This window comes from Scyliorhinus canicula, chromosome 6, assembly GCF_902713615.1.
Source record: "Scyliorhinus canicula chromosome 6, sScyCan1.1, whole genome shotgun sequence".
Lineage (NCBI taxonomy): Eukaryota > Metazoa > Chordata > Chondrichthyes > Carcharhiniformes > Scyliorhinidae > Scyliorhinus > Scyliorhinus canicula.
In genome coordinates, this window is record NC_052151.1 from 38,296,842 (window position 1) to 38,316,995 (window position 20,154).

At 41.0% G+C, this 20,154-nt stretch overlaps 1 protein-coding gene across 4 annotated transcripts in view; it reads right to left on the minus strand.

Moving 5' to 3' along the window:
- Nucleotides 1–20,154, minus strand: part of fig4a (FIG4 phosphoinositide 5-phosphatase a) — a 211,939-nt gene that overhangs the window by 134,515 nt on the left and 57,270 nt on the right. For all 4 annotated transcript variants that reach the window (XM_038799189.1, XM_038799185.1, XM_038799187.1 and 1 more), the window contains 6 exons: nt 16,050–16,100; nt 8,692–8,843; nt 6,799–6,933; nt 4,525–4,625; nt 4,223–4,385; nt 3,544–3,641 (listed from right to left, as the gene is read on the minus strand). In XM_038799189.1, coding sequence (XP_038655117.1) covers nt 3,544–3,641; nt 4,223–4,385; nt 4,525–4,625; nt 6,799–6,933; nt 8,692–8,843; nt 16,050–16,100 — 700 coding nt within the window. The remainder of the gene's footprint in view (nt 1–3,543; nt 3,642–4,222; nt 4,386–4,524; nt 4,626–6,798; nt 6,934–8,691; nt 8,844–16,049; nt 16,101–20,154) is intronic.

Genomic DNA, 20,154 nt, shown 5'->3' on the forward strand with positions numbered 1-20,154 from the left:
AAGGCCTCGTTCTCTGACCTTGCCTGTTCCTGTTAGATAAGTATTCTGTTCACTTAAGTTTAGTTATAGCTTAGTCTCTTAGTGTGTGCATGAGTATTTATTATAACTGTATAATAAATATTGATCGTTTGAACTTTACTAATCGGTGTATCGTCTTTATTACTTTGAACTTGACCTTGGAATACTTGTGACGTTGCCTATACGGCAACTGGCGACTCCAGAGCTAAATAATTACATAGAACAGAGCCTAGTAGTGTTAAGCACACGTCGAACTCGGAGGCGTGTTAATACACTCCAATAAACGCGTTTTACGCCCATAGTAAAACGTGCAACAAGACTCGATGGGCCGAATGGCCTCCTTCTGCACTGTAAATTCTATGTAATTCTTCCTGGAATGATGTACTAACAATGCTCCTCCAAATAGATCAATGGAAGATATTTAAGAATAAGTAGCTGCAGCATGAACTTGTACCAAAAAGTTAAGAAAAGTAAATTTAAATCTAGTCAAATTAATTTTTTTGCTCAAAATACAAAGAGTTCTGCTGGAAATGTTATAGATTAAAATATTGTCCTTTTTTTTTTGCACAAACTTAATCCAGCATCGACTAGAAGGTTCACCACATTTTCATCATTGGAGAGCATGGTGCTTCTTAGTCACACAACAAACCTTCATCTACACGTTACTCAACTGTCTGATTTTTTCCTATCCTTGAAATGTTACTCACCTTCCAACAATTATAGCCACCCTACCTACAAGCATTATACATTTCCATAATATTAATTTTATTTCTTCACTTAACAGGCTATATTTTCAAAAAGACATTTGCTCCTGACTATCTTCTGCTTAATTGCATGTTTCAGTAATACCAGTAAACTTTCTTACATACTTTCTTTCAACCTAGGAGAAAGTACTGCAAGGTCAATTTTCATTTTCATGCATTACCTCAAATAATAGCCAACATGGTCCATGGATTGTGACAAGTCTAAGTAAAAATTGAGTCGTGACACAATTCAGAAACCTTTTAACAAAATAGCTAACATCAATTACTCAAAGTTAACTGTTAATCAATGCATAATTTATTCCTTTCCCGTCTTCCATCCTCTAATTTCACAAATATAGTTACAGCTAGTAGATAATGCAAGCTAGATGGGACTGTAATATTTTTCAATATATTTGAAAATAACAATGTTCACGGCATAGAAGGAGGCCATTCGGTCCATTGTGTCTGTGCTACCAGAAAAAGAGCTATTCATCCCAATCCCACTTTCCATTTCTTGACCTGTAGTTCTGCAGGTTACAGCAATTAAAGTGCATAACAATGTATTTTTTAAAATGCAATAAGGATTTCTGCTCTACCAGCATATGATAAAATCTAGGAGATGGGGGATGAATCAAAGAGACATATGAGAAATGGATTGGAGAACGCTAAACTCGACAAACAGATCTTCACCTGCTGGGTGTCTTGGCCTGTGATATTTAGGAAAGTCAAATATGAAATTTACATGCATCCAATAGGAAAAGTAAGTGAAAGAAATAGATGTTGATGCTTCAGTGCATCAATCTCTAAATGCTATTAATGCTGTAAAATGATAGCTAAAGTGAATAAGGTTCCTGGGAACAATCACGAAACAATTCAATATATAAAAGAGAATGCTACTTTTCATAATTGTACAATACCTTGCTTAGGAATAAGGTGCCCGGTTTGGTCTCCTCACATGGGAGATTTTGAGGCTTTGGAAAGGGTGCAGATTAATTTCTAGTTTAAAACACATTGCACAGATCGGCTCAATAGCTCTTCTTTAGAACTGAAGCCTTGGGATGTTTTGATTTGAGAATTATAGAATAACGAAGGGACTAGATTTACATCAACTAGGTTAGGGAGGACCAAGTGGCATGCATAAACATTACGCAAAGGCAAAATTAGGTTGAGTCTTGGGCATTTCTTTTCCAAGAAGAGAATGGATTTGTGAAATAGACGGTTGGCCCATGCAATGGATTCTGATTCAGTTTATTCCTTCAAGCACAAATCGCCCAGTGTTTGCCTGAGGCTGAGATCACATTCTACAAGAGGCAGATATCAGAAAACATAAATCTGGGCCAATGTGATCATGTGGACTGTCTTGGATTTCCCAAGAGGTCAGAGAAGAATTTACCAGTTTTCTTCCCGCTAACTGGCCTGGATTTTTATCTGGGTTGTTGTAACCTCCAGAAGATTACACAGTTCCAGGTAGTTAGGGAGTCTACGCATTATGATATGCAAGTCATCACAGTTGTGTGGAACAGGCTGGATGGACCAGCAGGTATTTTCTTGTCTGACATTTTCATATGCATGTAAGTAAAACACACAAGTTGCTACAACTATTTCAAGTCTGATGAATAGCTCACATACAGCATTTGCAGCCCATATTTACTTGCCTTTGAGAAGGGTGATGTGGAGATGCCAGCGTTGGACTGGGTTGAGCACAATAAGAAGTCTTACAACACCAGGTTAAAGTCCAACATGTTTGTTTCAAACACTAGCTTTTGGAGCACTGCTCCTTCCTCAGGTGAAAAGGGTGTAATGAGCCACCTACTTTAATTATTACGACTAATATGATAAGAGTATACCAGCATTGTTAAGGAGGGTGTTTCAGGATTTTGACTCATCGACAGTAAAGGAACAGTAAAACTGCTCCAAGTCAGAATGTGTGGCTTAGAGAAGACATGCAGATGATCGGTGTTTCTAGGTATCTTATTTTATTCTTTAACAAAATGTTGTTATCCATGGCTATGCCAGCATTTCTGGCCCATCATCATACAATCATCTACAGTGCAAAAGGAGGCCATTCGACCCATCAAGTCTGCACTGACCCGCCAAAAGAGCCCATCCTCAATTGTCCTTCATAGGCCCATCCTTAATTGCTCGAGAAAGTGATGGTGAGCTGCTCACTAAGTGACTTACTCGCCACAGAATTCACGGCCTCTGACCTACCCTTGCAGCCACCGTATTTATGGAGCTGCCCCAGTTAGGTCTCTGGTCAATGTTATGTTTATGGTGGGGGATTCAACATGATAATGAAGTTGAATGTTAAGGGGAATAGTTAGGCTATTTCTTGATGGAGAGAGTTATTTTCTAACACTTGTGCGGCAGGAATGTTACTATCGTTACGCTGATCTACTCAAATACTCTCATTCAACCTGTGGACTTTAGGTTTTAGCTCAGTATTTGAAGAAAATACTATTGCTACAACCTAAAGATAAAACTGACTGACCACTTATCGGTGTCAAAACTATGAGCCTATTAAGATAAGTAAAACCTTTCATTTAAGATTTTACCCAAAAAGGTCAGAGTTGCAAATTGCATGTAGGGGAAATGCCAATGCCATAAGATCAGATAACCCATTGATTCTCAATTGATACTATCACACCGCAAGTATCTGGAGAAGGAGGAAATAAAATTGGGAGATGAAAGAGGAAGAAAGTGGGAGAATCGCAGTCGATTTTTGGTTACACCAATATGTACTCCGACATGATATTTTCAAAAACATGAATGACAAGCTCACCTTAACCAGATTCAGGATAATAATTGGGGTGCCAAACCTTTGGAACATCTGGTCAAAGTGAAGAGCTGCCACATGGGCAAACGGATCTGCCTGGTCCACTGTGAGAAAATAGAATGAAATGCATTACAGTAAAAAAAAAAATTGGAAGTGGGATTAGAACTTGAATACAATAAAAATCATATACAAACTTCCCCAAAAGGGAAAATTATCTAAGAATATCAGCCCATAACGAACTTTGTAATAAACATTAGTGAGGCAATGTTCACTTACATTCCTGGACATAATGTAGTTTTCAAAGAAGCATACTATCTTTTTGGAAACTATAGATTGGAAGCTATAGATTTAGAAGAGATAAGTCCGAAAAATCTATTGGAACCGGTTTGTCTATCCTGCATTGGAACAAATACTTTACTGCTCTTAGAAAGATCAGCCTATGAATTAGGAAGACTTAAATCAGGGGAAACTCGATGTAATATTCTTGAATTTGTTATCTAATAATATTGTGGGAGCACAACCAATACAGGAGGTTCACAAAATCTGCAATAAGCACAATTAGAGATAGGCAATAAATGCAACTTGGCGCACATCTCCCATATTTGAGTAACAAATTAGAAAAATACAAAAGCTAAAATGTTTGGTTTAGCAAAGTGAGATATAAATAGAATTCCTCAACACTTGCATGTAATAGGTGGCTTGGGCATCATAGTTGAAATGTCCTGAGACCAGTAGAGTGGAACAGAACCTCGAACCTGTACATAGGAAGAATAACTTCCAGCAGAAAAGGACATCACAGAAGCATCATGAATTATCTGTTCAGTCTCAACTTCATTGGCCACATCTCCCTGGGAAAGTGAAAGAGACAGACAAAGTTACAGACAACGGGCAACGCTGGCAAGTCCAGTATATATTGCCAATTCATATTATTTTATTTGTTTCCAAAATCTTTAATTTGAACACAGATGTTGGCATTGTTGTGTATACCTCACAATTTGCACCTCTTTTCAGGAAACGTGTTCCAGCGAATTTACAGGATCTTCTGGCTATCAAAGTAACGTAAACTGGTCTGCCATAGATCAACAGTTCTGGCATTTAAGTTAAGGTGCAATGAGCACGATGAGCAGAAAACAACTTAATCCCACATGGATTAAAAATCATGGATAGGGCACAAGCTTTCTGTTCACAAGCCATACTTCCTGCTATCACAATTGTTCATTATGTTTTTGTGTCAGAATTTGTTATAAAACTGTTGAGTCCTGGGATGAGGTGGTGTTCTATGAAGAGCATTTGAGCAGATGGACTGAGATTAGATATCTAGATGTTGAGAATATTCAAGTCAGAGATCAAAATAGATAATAAAGAACTCATGTGAAGGGAAAAATTGTGTCATTAAAGTAGATCAGCAATGGAGCAGGCTCAAAGAGTCAAATGGCCTATATCTGCTCCTACTTCTTGTGGAATTTAGAGGAATGAGAAGTAATCTCATTGCAACTTAGTGAATTTAGCAGACTAGCTAGTGAGAGGCCATTTTTCCTGTCTGGAGGAGCCTATAACTAGGTATCATAGTTTTTGGATAAGGGTTGGCTGTTTGGGCTGAGATGAGAAATTTTGTTACTTAGGAGGTTGAGGATCTTTGGAATTCTCTTCTCCAGAGGGCTATAGATCCTCAGATGTGGAATATATAAAAAGGTAGAGAACAACAGATTTTGGACACTAAAGGAATCACAAAATATGGCGATAGGGTGGAAAAGTGCATTGGGAGCAGAAGATCAGTCATAATTTTATTGAAAGAAGAGTTGAAAGGCAGTATGATCTTCTCTTACTCAGGCCTGAAGCTGCATAATTCCCTCCCTAAACTTTTCTGCCCCTATGTCTCTCTCCTCCAAGATACAACTGAAAATCAACCTCTTTGACTAGGTCCCAATACTGTAATGTTGCTCAGTATCCAATTTTGTTTGACATTCCTCACGTGGGGTGCTTTGGGATGTTTTTAGATGCTATATAGGGACAAGTTATTATGGTTTCATTTTTAAAATATTACGATAGCACCAAACTTGTTTGAAAGACATCCAAAGTCTCAATGCAGGCACATAACTAGCTGAATTTGTAGGTTTAGATCCAAATTATCCATAATTCCAAACTCCTGGAAGATTGGAGGCAGAACTTTGTTTTGATCAAATGGAGTCAAATGGTGTTTTCTTTAAAAAAAAAACTTAAACACTGGCACTAGTGGCCAAAGCAATAGATTATACAGATTACAGATAACTAACCTGGAGATCAAGTTCAGGTGTTATTTACATTTATGGGTTACCCTTGGATGTCCTGAACATGTTTCAAGATACTTCTCCATCGTTTTAATATTTTTTGAAATGTATTTTCTGATATTTAGGCAAAATTTGTTGGGTTGCATGTTTTGTTATTTTCATAACAGGCACACAATACATAGAATTATTGACTCATCAATGCCATTTAAACTTTATTTTCCATTTTTGTCAATGGATAAACAAATAGCACCTGGTCTGATGTTTCCAAGTTTGATATGCATTGCTTGGCATTTATCCTAGATCATCTCTCTTTCTGTGGCTTAAGCTAATTTATTCAGTCCTCTTTGACTCCTACAGTCATTTGGTCACTTAGCTTCACAACTTGATGCAACGAAAGATTTGATGATCAGAAATATCATCTTTTGGTTCATTTGAGTAATGTAAACTTAATTTTGTGCAAAGCATCTATAATACACAGGACTCTGCTGAATTTCCCTGGTCCTCTTGTAAAATTAATTATATGATTGCATTTTGCAAAATTAATATAATGGTTGGGTTCTTAATTTCCCTTCAATTACATGAAGTACAACTTTCATTTGTGGAATTCTGTTCTAGTTAGATTCAAATGGATAATCACCTCCTGATTTTAACAAGCTAACATTTATACTATACCATAACCCTTTAGTTATTATATTAGTTACCCTTATTAATTATCACTTAATGTCTCTGGTTTCCCATTAAGTATTTTTACAAAATTAGGTGGCTTTCCATCAAGTATTTTTGCGCCTACTGAAGTTAAGCCAACTGATTTAAATTTTCTCTCTCTCTCCACAACGTTTCTGGTTCTATTTATACTTTATAGACCAACCAAGGAGTTTTTCAAACCACACCATATACCTGCAAGTACAGGGAGGTCTGGCTAAGAAGATGTTATTGATTAGGTCCCAACAGAAGATATTTTATATATAGTAATTGAATCATTAAAAAAGGATACTTGATTGACCACAGAATCCATGAATAATATACAACAACCAGTTATGATGGACAGTAGTTTTGACTTTTTCTAAGATGTAACTGTTCCAAGCATATTTGAGATAGGGCTCATTCAGAATGCCATAGTATCCAGGAGCTGAAAATGATAAATATTTTGTCACCTTAAACATTAGATCATAAAAATGAATAATATCATACATTTAAAATAGTATACATTATCAGCTGATGAACTAGGTGGTTTTGCTCAAGGATAACCCGGCATCTGAACAATCGTTCTGGAGGGCATAGCTCAGCAGCAGGAGGAGCGGGTCAGAATTTTCAAGTTATGGTCCCAAAAGAGGAATGGCTTTCCTTAAAGCAGCTGTGAGCTTACTTTCTATTTTAGTAAATAAAAATATTCAATACAATTACTGCCCCAACTTCAGAAAGTGCAATTAGTTACTAGGAAAACAAACTTGCACTTTAAAAAAATGAATTTATGAGATGTGGGCGTCACTGGTTAGGCCAGCATTTATTGCTCATCCCTAGTTGTCCTTCAGAAGGTGGTGGTAGGTTGCCTTCTTGAATTGCTGCAGTCCTCGAGGTGCAGGTACACAGACTATGTTGTTAGAGAGGGAGCTCCAGAATGTTGCCCCAGCGATGTTGAAGGCACCGCGATATATTTCCAAGTCAGGGTGGTGAATGACTTGGAGGAGAACCTCCAGGTGGTGGGGTTCCCAAATGTCTTCTGCTCTTGTTCTTCTACATGGTAGTGGTCGTGGGTTTGGAAGGTGTTGTCTGATGAACCTTGGGAAGTTACTGCAGTGCATCTTGTAGATGGTACACACGGATGTCACTGTTCGTGGGCGGTGGAGGGTTTAAATGTTTGTGGAAGAGGGAACAATCAAGCGGGCAGATTTGTCCTGGATGGTGTATAGTATCTCAATTTATCAGAAACAGCCCAAGGTATTTAACATTGTACAAATTATATTCTACAACTATGGTTTTGAGGATGAACGTGACATTATTTTTCATACAATATAACAAACAGCAAAAAGTTGAATGTAGTCAGTTTTTTATGGCAGTACTTGAGGGTACATTGGCTTGGACAGTAGCTGTTGAAATGTGTATGAAATTTAACTAGATAAGTGAAAACTACAGAGCATTTAAAGGAATAAAATAGATGTAAGAATTACTCAATGAGTACAGTGAAAACAACTAAGGATGAAGTTATGAAGGATCGGCAGCCCTAGTAAATTCAATGTTGAAGGCAAGGTGAGGCAAGTTGTAATTAATCTTTTCTACCAAGTTATCATTAAATGGAATGGACTGCTGAGTAACGGAAGGATAAACAATTGGATACCACATGTTTTCAGCTAATCATTTCTGGACGTAAGTATTACAAACATAGTAGGCAAATGATCGGTTTCCAGCTTTGTAAGGTTTACTTGGAGATGCAACAGCAAAGCGGATGCTTATCTCTCAAAAATATCTAGCTTCTACTTAGAGCTCCCAGGTTCTGACTCAAACAATGAATTAATTTTGTTAATACTTAGGAAGTATCAGATTTCAATCATATATAATTTTAAACTCAAATATTTAAGCAAAACATTCAAGTCTGGCACCTGCAAAAAATGTTCATATTGCCATTCATTAAAAATTACTCCAATTTAAAATGGTTCTATTTGCTGTAAATAGATCTGCTGGGGGGTTATGTGCATTTTCTAGTCATTCTGAATGCGAAAATGAAATTAAATCTGGAAATGTAAACACTCTCATTTAGGTTTTATTAACCCATTCACATTATGAGAAAGGGCTACAGACGAAAAGGGGCAGACAACTATGCATCCCTCTCTTTTGGCCAACTTAAATTATCCTTCAACAAACACCTGCATTTATCATGTTTAATGCTCACCACTTCCAGCATGAGTAGAGACACCCTCATCCTCAAAGATGTCAAAGCTTTCCTGCCGACCATGTCCAAAGGTTTCACTTTTCAATCCTTCACTGGGAATTTTCAATTGTGTAAGATTGAACTGAAGGGAATGAGTCAGATCGTAGCTATAACTATAAAAAGAAATATAGCATAATTTTTTTTCTTTTCATAGGCAAAAGGTACATTGTAACATGGGGGAAAAGGGTGCAATTTTTCTTAAAACTACAAAAGCCACCCATTTTCTTTCATTGTAAACAATTATTTCAAGAGATACAGGTGTTGCTGATTAGGCCAGTATTTACTGCCCATCCCCAACTGCCGTTGAACTGAGTGACTTAAACAAGAGTTAATCATATTGCTGTGGATCTGGAGTCACATGGAGGCCAGACCAGGAAGATTTCATTCCCTAGTAGCTAGATGGGTATTTACAACAACTCATGCTAGTTGTCATGGTCACCATTATTGAGACTAGCTTTATATTCATTTTTTATTAATTAAATTTAAATTCCACCCATTGCCATATTGAGATTTGCACCAGTGTCCACAGAGCATTAGCTCTGGATTAAGTATCCAGTTTCTTCAAGCATTTTTAAAATTTGCAACAGTGGAGAGGTGACACTACCCTTATTCAACATAAATAATTCATTAGACTAGGCAATTAATTTTTGTCAATATGAAATGAAATGAAAATCGCTTATTGTCTATACCCAGTCAAATATAGTCTCGTAATGGATAGGATCAATATTTGCATCCAAGACTGTAAAACAGGTAGCTAAAACTTTACTCTTCATTGCCGTGTTCTCTCGTATGCTGAAACACTCTGGCCCAATATTTATTTTATAATCAACAGGATGTGGGGCCAGCATTTATTGCCCATCCATAATTGACCTTGAGAAGGCAGTGGTGAGCTGACTTGGACCACTAGTTCCTGACTTGTAGGTACACCTACAGTGTTTTTAGGGAGGAAATTCTAGCGACAGTGAAGGAACAGTGATATATTTCCAAGTCAGGGTGGGGAGTGACTCGAGAGGGCAACTTCTAGGTGGTGGTGTTCCCAGGTATCTGCAGCCCTCATCTTTTGTTCATCAGTGGTGGAGGGATTGAATGTTTGTGTAAGGGATAACAATCAAGCAATCCAATTTATCCTGGATAGTGTTGAGCTTCTTGAGTGCTGTTGGAGCTGCACTCATCCAGGCAAGTGGAGAGTATTCCATCACACTCCTGACTTGCACCTTGTAGATGGTGGACAGGTTTTGGGGAGTCAAATAAGTTACTTGCTACAGGATTCCTCACCTTTGACCCGCTCTTGTAACCACAGTATTTATGTGGCTAGTCCAGTTCAGCTTCTGGTCAATTGTAAATCCAGGATGTTAAGTGGGGGATTCAGCAATGGTAATGCCACTGAATGTCAAGGGATGATGCTTAGATCCTCCCTTGTAGGAGATGGTCATTTCCTGCCACTTGTGTTGACACAAATGTTACTTGCCACTTGTCAACCCAAGCATGGATATTGTCCAGGTCTTGCTGCATTTGGACATGGACTGCTTCAGTATCTGACATGGTGTTGAACATTGTTCAGTTTTCAGCAAACATCACACTTCTGACTTTATGATGGAAAGAAGGTCATTGATGAAGCAGCTGATGGCCTGGGAACTCCTGCTGTGATGTCCTGGAACGGAGATGATGAACCTTCAAAGTGACAAAACCATCTTCCTCTGTGCCATGTAGGACTTTGGCACGGTAATACAATTGCTAACACTGCTGCCTCAGTGCCAGGGCCCAGGTTCAATTCTGACCTTGGGTCACTTTGTGGAGTTTGCTTGTTCTCCCAGAGTCTGCACCGATTTCCTCCGGGTGCTCTGGTTTCTTCCCACAGTCCAAAGATGTGCAGGTTAGGCAGATTGGCCATGCTAAATTGCTCCTTAGGGTCCAGGGATGTGCAGGTTAGGTGGAGTTACGGGGATAGGGCAGGGGAGTGGGCCTAGGTTGGGTGCTCTTTCCGAGGGTTGGTGCATACTCAATGTGCTGAATGGTCTCCTACGCTGCAAGCATACTATGGACTCCAACCAATGGAGAGCTTTCTCTCTGATTCCATAGACTCCAGTTTTGCTCGGGTTCCTTCATACCATACTTGGTCAAATAGTAAAGACAAAAATGTAAAGTGCTCTCACCTCTGGAGTTCAGCTCTTTTGTCCATATTTAAACCAAGGCTGTAATGAGGTCAGTAGCAGAGTGACCTTGGCGGAACCCAAACTGAGCATCAGTAGGCAGGTTATTAATTTAATCTTTATCAGTGTCACAAGTAGGCTTACATTTACACTGCAACAAAGTTGTTAAAACCCCCTAGTCCCCACCCTCCGGCGCCTGTTCGGGTGCGCAGAGGGAGAATTCAGAATGCCTAATTCACCTAACAAGCACATCTTTCGGGACATGTGGGAGGAAACCGGAGGAAACCCACGCTGTCACAGGGAGAACGTTCAGACTGCACAGACAGTGACCCAAGCGGGAATCGAACCTGGGACCCTGGTGTTGTGAAACAACAGTGCTATCCACTGTGCTATTAAGTGCTGTTTAATAGTGTTGATAACCCCTTCCATCACTTTACTGATGATCGAGAGTAGGCAGATGGGATGGTAATTGGCTGGGTTGTATTTGTCTCGTTTTGTGTACAGGATATATGAAGGGGGTGTCCAGCGATGAGACCTCTTTAAAATTGAAGAGCTAGGATGCCATTAGAGTAGTTTTACATAAGTTAGTTTATTAAGGATTGAGATTATAGAATGTGTACTAGGTAATCATTATTAACCATTAAACCTATATTTTAGGACATAGCAGTGATAATCATGTAAACTCTGGCTACAAGCAGTGGCCACAGTGCAGGATGGGATTTAGGCTAGCTAATGACCATGTTTTTGAGACACAGGAGATGTGTGATCAGCAGATTACATAAGAAGCAAGTTTTTAAATCAGTGGCCCCCAATATCCTCTGGAAGTGAAAAGGAAATCACTTGTGATATCCTGGCTCTCTGAAACAATCCATGGAGTAAAAAAGATGCCAGTTCTGCCATCCTGTTTTTAACTGAACAAAGGGTCGGCAGGATGCTAGGATGGGAAACAACGCAAGATTGACGTAAAGCCTTTTGGTAAATAAAAGGTAACAGGATGAGGCTCAATCATTGGTTGATCGCAATTTTATTAAAGTTTAAACATTTCAACTTCAGGGATTGGGGTGGGTTATTGATTTTTGGAAATTGTATAATTGATATGTTTTTATCAGTGTTCAGCAGGTAGATCTTAGTAAGCATTCAAATCTCATCTCTCCCGTACACGAACTCAAGCTTGAGAAAATAAAACCGTCTTATCCAGATTGTTGATGTGTCTGTTGCTCTCTGTATTGAGTTGAGGCACAGGGAAAAATGCCATGTGAAAGCTAACTCAATACACAGATCTTGAAAACGCTCCTACAATATACTTGGCAATTTTCCACATCGTCAGGTAGATGCCAGTGTTGTAGCTGTACTGGAACAGCTTGGTTAGGGGCACGGCAAATTTTGGAACAGAAGTCTTCAGTACTATTGCCGGAATATTGTCAGCGGCCACAGCCTTTGCAGTATCCAGTGCTGTCAGCTGTTGCAATGCAGTACACAGGAGAGGTCAATTTCATGAGGGCAGTTAACATTATAGTATTCAGAACTTCTAGAATCAAATTCATTTCTAACTTTTAGGAGATACTGCTCTTTGAAATTTGGCCTCATTAAATTAAGAAAAGAGAAAACAATGAAAATAAGTTAAAAGTTTATTCCTTACTTTTAGGACCTAAATAAGCTTTCTAAAAGGCAGAAAGTTAGCAACATGACTAGCTTTATCTAATTACTTGACAAATAACATCTAGAACGAATTGGAAATCATGACCATGTAAAAGTGACAATAAAATGTTGCATGAGGAGGCCCTGCACATTTGTATAGTACCAAGATGATTAATTTTTTTTTCTTAATTTAAAAAAATAAATTTAGAGTACCCAATTCTTTTTTTCCCCAATTAAGGGCAATTTAGCATGGCCAATTCACATACCCTTCACATCTTTTTGGGTTGTGGAGGTGAGACTCTTGCATACACGGAGAATGTGCAAACTCCACATGGAATGACCCGGGGCCGGGATCAAACCTGGGTCCTCGGCGCCGTGAGGCAGCAGTGCTAACCACTGCACCACTGTGCTGCCCTCAAGATGATTAATCTTATGAGAGATCTATTCTTAAGGAACCAATTCTTTCAGATACCTATTTTCACTCTTTTCATTAGGCTAATCTCAAAAAGCTATAAGAACAAAGAAAAGTACAGCACAGGAACAGGCTCACCAAGCCTGTGCCAATCATAATGCCCTAACTTAAAAAAAAACTCTTCTGCCCTTACTCGGTCCGTATCCTTTTATTTCCTCCCTATTCGTGTATCTAATCAGATGCCTCTTAAATGATACCTGCTTCCACCACATCCTTCACACAAAAGAGTGGTGAGCCTGTGGAATTCATTGCCACAGGAAGTAGTTGATGCTAACACTTTGAATATATTTAAGAGGCGGCTGGATATAGCACTTGGGGAGAATGGGATCAAAGGCAATGGGGAGAAAACAGGATTAGGCTATTGAGTTGGATGATCAGCCATGATCGTGATGAATGGCGGAGCAGACTTGAAGGGCCAAAAGGCCTCTTCCTATCTTCTTTGTATCTATGTATCCTCTGGCAGCGCGTTCCAGGCACCCACCACTCTCTGCGTGAAAAATCTATTCCGCATATCTCCCATAAACTTTCCCTCTCTCACCTTGAACATGTGGCCCTTGTAATTGACACGCCCTTGGAAAAAGCCGCTGACATCTACCCTGTCTATGCCTCTCAATTTTCTAGACCTCGATCAGGTCCCTCCTCAGCCTGTCTTTCCAGTGAAATCAATCCTAGTTTATTCAACCGTTCCTCATAGCCAACACCCTCGAGACCAGGCAACATCCTGATGAACTTTCTTTGCACTCTCCCCAAAGCTTCCGCGTCCTTTTAATAATGTGTTGACCACAACTGCAAGCAATACTCCAAATGCGGCCTAACCAAGGTTTTATATAGTCACATCGTGATTTCACAATCCCTGTACTCAATGCCCCAGCTATGAATGCAAGCATGCCATATGCCATCACCTTGGCCACCTGTGTTGCCGCTTTTAGGGAACTGTGGACCTGCACACCCAGATCCCTCTGTATGCTAATGTTCCCGAGGGTTCTGCCACTTAACAGTATTATTCATACCTAGATTTCATCCTCCAAAATGCATCACCTTGCAATTGCCCAGATTAAACTCTATCTGCCATTTCTGTGCCCATGTCTCCAATCTATCTACATCCTGTTGTATCCTCCAACAATCCTCGGCACGATCAGCAACTCCACCAATCTTTGTCATCCGCAGACTTACTAATCAGACCACCCACATTTTCCTCCAGATCATTTATATATACTACAAACAACAGAGGTCCCAGCACTGATCCCTGCGGAACACGATAGCACAGTGATTAGCACAGTTGCTTCACAGCTCCAGGGTCCCAGGTTCGATTACCAGCTTGGGTCACTGTCTGTGCAGACTCTGCATGTTCTCCCCGTGTCTGCGTGGGTTTTCTCCGGTTTCCTCCCACAGTCCAAAGATGTGAAGGTTAGGTGGATTTACCATGCTAAATTGCCCTTAGTGTCCAAAAAAGGTTAGGTGGGGTCACTGGGTTACGGGGATAGGATGGAGGAATGGGCTTGGGTAGGGTGCTCTGTCCAAGAGCCTGCGCAGACCCGATGGGCTGAATGGCCTCCTTCTGCACTGCAAATTCTATGAACACCACTAGCTACAGATCTCCATTCAGAAAAGCACCCTTTTATCGCTGCTCTGTCTCAATCCAGTTCTGTATCCATCTAGCCAGCCCACCCCGAAACCCAAGTGATTTTAATTTTTGTATCAGTCTGCCATGTGGGATCTTGTCAAATGCCTAAAGTCCATATAAACTACATCTACCACCCTTCTCTCATTAATTTTCTTGTCACCTCTTCAGTGGGCAGCACGGTAGCATGGTGGTTAGCATAAATGCTTCACAGCTCCAGGGTCCCAGGTTCGATTCCCGGCTGGGTCACTGTCTGTGCGGAGTCTGCACGTCCTCCCCGTGTGTGCGTGGGTTTCCTCCCGGTGCTCCGGTTTCCTCCCACAGTCCAAAGATGTGCGGGTTAGGTGGATTGGCTATGCTAAATTGCCCGTAGTGTCCTAAAAAGTGGGGGGGGGGGTTGTTGGGTTACGGGTATAGGGTGGATACGTGGGTTTGAGTGGGGTGATCATGGCTCGGCACAGCATCGAGGGCCGAAGGGCCTGTTCTGTGCTGTACTGTTCTATGTTCAAAAAAACTCAATCAGATTTGTGAGACATGACCTTCCCTGTACAAAACCATGCTGCCTCTCACTAACTTGTCCATTTTCCTCCAAATATGCATACATCCTGTCCCTTCGTATCTTTTCGAAAAGCTTCCCCACCACTGATGCCAGACTCACCGGCCTATAATTTGCTGGATTGACCCTCCTTCCTTTCTTAAACAAGGGAATAACAATGGCTATTCTCCAGTCCACTGAAACCTCGCCTGTGGTCAAAGAGGACGCGACAATATCTGTTAAGGCCTCAGCTATTTCTCCTCATGTATCCCGCCGTAACCTGGGATAGATCCCATCTGGCCCCGGGATTCTCCTCGACCTTGTTTGCTAAAGACATTTCATGGCCCCTTTTAGCCCTCCTAATTCGACATTTAAGTTCCTTCCTCCTTTCACTATATTCAAGGGCTTCATCAGCTAACGTATCCAAGTCTTGCAGCAAAGATCCATCATTCTACATCTTCTCCAGAGAATTAAGTCAGATCCAGCTATTGGAAGCCGACAGGTTTAGGCACTCCATTTCTTGCTTAAAATGTATTTATCAGCCACTGTCAAAATGCACTGACGACCATATCTGGTTAGTATTTGAAATGTAACATTAGAACACACAAAAAAATGATTTAATTCCTCACACTAAAATCTGCAGCATTTACAAGGCAAAATATTATTTAAGAAGTCATTAGCAATGGCAGGAGGAATAAGAGTCAACAGAAAAAACAATTGCGTACTGGCCCAGGCAAAACACATTGAGAGGAACTATGAACAACTCATTAACAAAAAGGGCCATTTTGATTGTGTAACTTCATTAATAACCTGATCTTATTACTTTGGAACATGGAGGATACCGGAACAAAACAATTTGCAATACGTTAGTCATGTAAATCATAAATAAAAGGAATGTCTTACCTAAAATAAAAATTACTGGAAAGATCCACACTCTGGAAAATTTTCACATACCTGAAAAAATAATTATCCAGTGTCTCATTTTACTGGTATTTGAACGGAGTAATGAAAAAGAGACAGATATTCCTTATAGATTAGCTGGTGATTTTTCTTTAAGTTACATTAATGTATTCAATTGTTTAAAATATTCAACATCAATAAATGTCCAGGTGTGTTGGATTGGGAACAAGCCTCATAGTACTTTCTTCCAAGAATGACAATTTAACAAACAAACCTAACTTCAGTCTCACAATCATAAGTGGCGATGTAATATAGTGGACCATTCAGAATAATATTTGGAGCAAGGGAGAACAGCAGGGGCATGGGAACCTGGATTGTAGTTTTGGGGTACAGGAGATTGAGAGTATAGAGGTCAGGAGCACAGATTTGACTTCGCAAGAGGGTGCCAGTGTTCAGGTAGGTGGTTTGAAGTGTGTCTACTTCAATGCCAGGAGTATACGAAATAAGGTAGGGGAACTGGCAGCATGGGTTGGTACCTGGGACTTCGATGTTGTGGCCATTTCAGAGACATGGATAGAGCAGGGACAGGAATGGTTGTTGCAGGTTCCGGGGTTTAGGTGTTTTAGTAAGCTCAGAGAAGGGGGCAAAAGAGGGGGAGGTGTGGCGCTGCTAGTCAAGGACAGTATTACGGTGGCGGAAAGGATGCTAGATGGGGACTCTTCTTCTGAGGTAGTATGGGCTGAGGTTAGAAACAGGAAAGGAGAGGTCACCCTGTTGGGAGTTTTCTATAGGCCACCTAATAGTTCTAGGGATGTAGAGGAAAGGATGGCGAAGATGATTCTGGAAAAGAGCGAAAGTAACAGGGTAGTTGTTATGGGAGACTTTAACTTTCCAAATATTGACTGGAAAAGATATAGTTCGAGTACATTAGATGGGTCATTCTTTGTACAATGTGTGCAGGAGGGTTTCCTGACACAATATGTTGACAGGCCAACAAGAGGCGAGGCCACATTGGATTTGGTTTTGGGTAATGAACCAGGCCAGGTGTTAGATCTGGAGGTAGGTGAGCACTTTGGAAACAGTGACCACAATTCGGTGACCTTTACGTTAGTGATGGAAAGGGATAAGTATACCCCGCAGAGCAAGAGTTATAGCTGGGGGAAGGGCAATTATGATGCCATTAGACATGACTTAGGATGTGTTGGTTGGAGAAGTAGGCTGCAAGGGTTGGGCACACTGGATATGTGGAGCTTGTTCAAGGAACAGCTATTGCATGTTCTTGATAAGTACGTACCAGTCAGGCAGGGAGGAAGGGGCCGAGCGAGGGAACCATGGTTTACCAAAGAAGTGGAATCTCTTGTTAAGAGGAAGAAGGAGGCCTATGTGAAGATGAGGCGTGAAGTTTCAGTTGGGGCGCTTGATAGTTACAAGGAAGCGAGGAAGGATCTAAAGAGAGAGCTGAGACGAGCAAGGAGGGGACATGAGAAGTCTTTGGCAGGTAGGATCAAGGAAAACCCAAAAGCTTTCTATAGGTATGTCAGGAATAAAAGAATGACTAGGGTAAGAGTAGGGCCAGTCAAGGACAGTGGTGGGAAGTTGTGTGTGGAGGCTGAGGAGATAAACGAGATACTAAATGAATACTTTTCGTCAGTATTCACTCAAGAAAAAGATAATATTGTGGAGGAGAATGCTGAGACCCAGGCTATTAGAATAGATGGCATTGAGGTGCGTAGGGAAGAAGTGTTGGCAATTCTGGACAAGGTGAAAATAGATAAGTCCCTGGGGCCGGATGGGATTTATCCTAGGATGCTCTGGGAAGCCAGGGAAGAGATTGCTGAGCCTTTGGCTTTGATTTTTAGGTCATCATTGGCTACAGGAATAGTGCCAGAGGACTGGAGGATAGCAAATGTGGTCCCTTTGTTCAAGAAGGGGAGTAGAGATAACCCCGGTAACTATAGGCCGGTGAGCCTAACGTCTGTGGTGGGTAAGGTCTTGGAGAGGATTATAAAAGATACGATTTATAATCATCTAGATAGGAATAATATGATTAGGGATAGTCAGCATGGTTTTTTGAAGGGTAGGTCATGCCTCACAAACCTTATCGAGTTCTTTGAGAAGGTGACTGAACAGGTAGACGAGGGTAGAGCAGTTGATGTGGTGTATATGGATTTCAGTAAAGCATTTGATAAGGTTCCCCACGGTCGGCTATTGCAGAAAATACGGAGGCTGGGGATTGAGGGCGATTTAGAGATGTGGATCAGAAATTGGCTAGTTGAAAGAAGACAGAGAGTGGTAGTTGATGGGAAATGTTCAGAATGGAGTTCAGTTACGAGTGGCGTACCACAAGGATCTGTTCTGGGGCCGTTGCTGTTTGTCATTTTTATAAATGACCTAGAGGAGGGCGCAGAAGGATGGGTGAGTAAATTTGCAGATGACACTAAAGTCGGTGGAGTTGTAGACAGTGCGGAAGGATGTTGCAGGTTACAGAGTGACATAGATAAGCTGCAGAGCTGGGCTGAGAGGTGGCAAATGGAGTTTAATGTGGAGAAGTGTGAGGTGATTCACTTTGGAAAGAATAACAGGAATGCGGAATATTTGGCTAATGGTAAAATTCTTGGTAGTGTGGATGAGCAGAGGGATCTCGGTGTCCATGTACATAGATCCCTGAAAGTTGCCACCCAGGTTGATAGGGTTGTGAAGAAGGCCTATGGTGTGTTGGCCTTTATTGGTAGAGGGATTGAGTTCCGGAGCCATGAGGTCATGTTGCAGTTGTACAAAACTCTAGTACGGCCGCATTTGGAGTATTGCGTACAGTTCTGGTCGCCTCATTATAGGAAGGACGTGGAAGCCTTGGAACGGGTGCAGAGGAGATTCACCAGGATGTTGCCTGGTATGGAGGGAAAATCTTATGAGGAAAGGCTGATGGACTTGAGGTTGTTTTCGTTAGAGAGAAGGTGGTTAAGAGGTGACTTAATAGAGGCATACAAAATGATCAGAGGGTTAGATAGGGTGGACAGCGAGAGCCTTCTCCCGCGGATGGAGGTGGCTAGCACGAGGGGACATAGCCTTAAATTGAGGGGTAATAGATATAGGACAGAGGTCAGAGGTGGGTTTTTTACGCAAAGAGTGGTGAGGCCGTGGAATGCCCTACCTGCAACAGTAGTGAACTCGCCAACATTGAGGGCATTTAAAAGTTTATTGGATAAGCATATGGATGATAAGGGCATAGTGTAGGTTAGATGGCCTTTAGTTTTTTTCCATGTCGGTGCAACATCGAGGGCCGAAGGGCCTGTACTGCGCTGTATCGTTCTATGTTCTAACACAAGATTTATGGGATGAAGAAAGCACGATCTGTTTTCTGTTACCCAATAGTACCCAATTCTGGCCAGCCAGAATGAGTCCAACAGCCTCCAAAGCCTGACTTCATATGGAATGTGAACAGTGGACATGTGGAATGCGAACAGTGGACATATGGAATGTGAACAGTGGAAATAATGTATGGAGCACAAAAACAGCCAATAAAGAGCATGTTTGAGGAATTAAGTCTGAAGGAGTAAAAGTGAGATGCAAGAATTCCCATGCAGAGGTCAACATTGCTTTAAGTTAACACTAGAGATGAGAAAATATTTTTATTGAATTTTACATTTGTACACAATAATGGAGATGGTGATGGAGATGGTTATTATGTACAATTTACATGTTTTTCTTTCATCGGGCCTCTCCCCTTATTGTTATTCGGGTTCCATTTTCTTCCATTGGAGATGTTATATTCTATCTTTCATCAGCCCCCTGGCTTCCTCTTCACTCTTTTCCTGTGTCCCCTCCTGATATTTCCCCGAGTTCCTCCCTTGTTGCCCCCCCTTTTTCCTGTCTGCTTTGAGTGGACCTGTCAGCACTCATTAGACCCCCTGCCCCACCTCCCTTCCTATCCACTATTGACCTCGAAAAGGTCTTAGAACAGGCTGATGAATAGCCCCCACGCTTTGCGAAAGCCCTTGTCCGACCCTTGGATGGTGTATTTGATTTTCTCCAGGTGGAGAAATTCTGACAGATCTGCCAGCCAGTCCGCAGATGTGGGTGGTGCTGCTGATCGCCAGTTGAGCAGGAT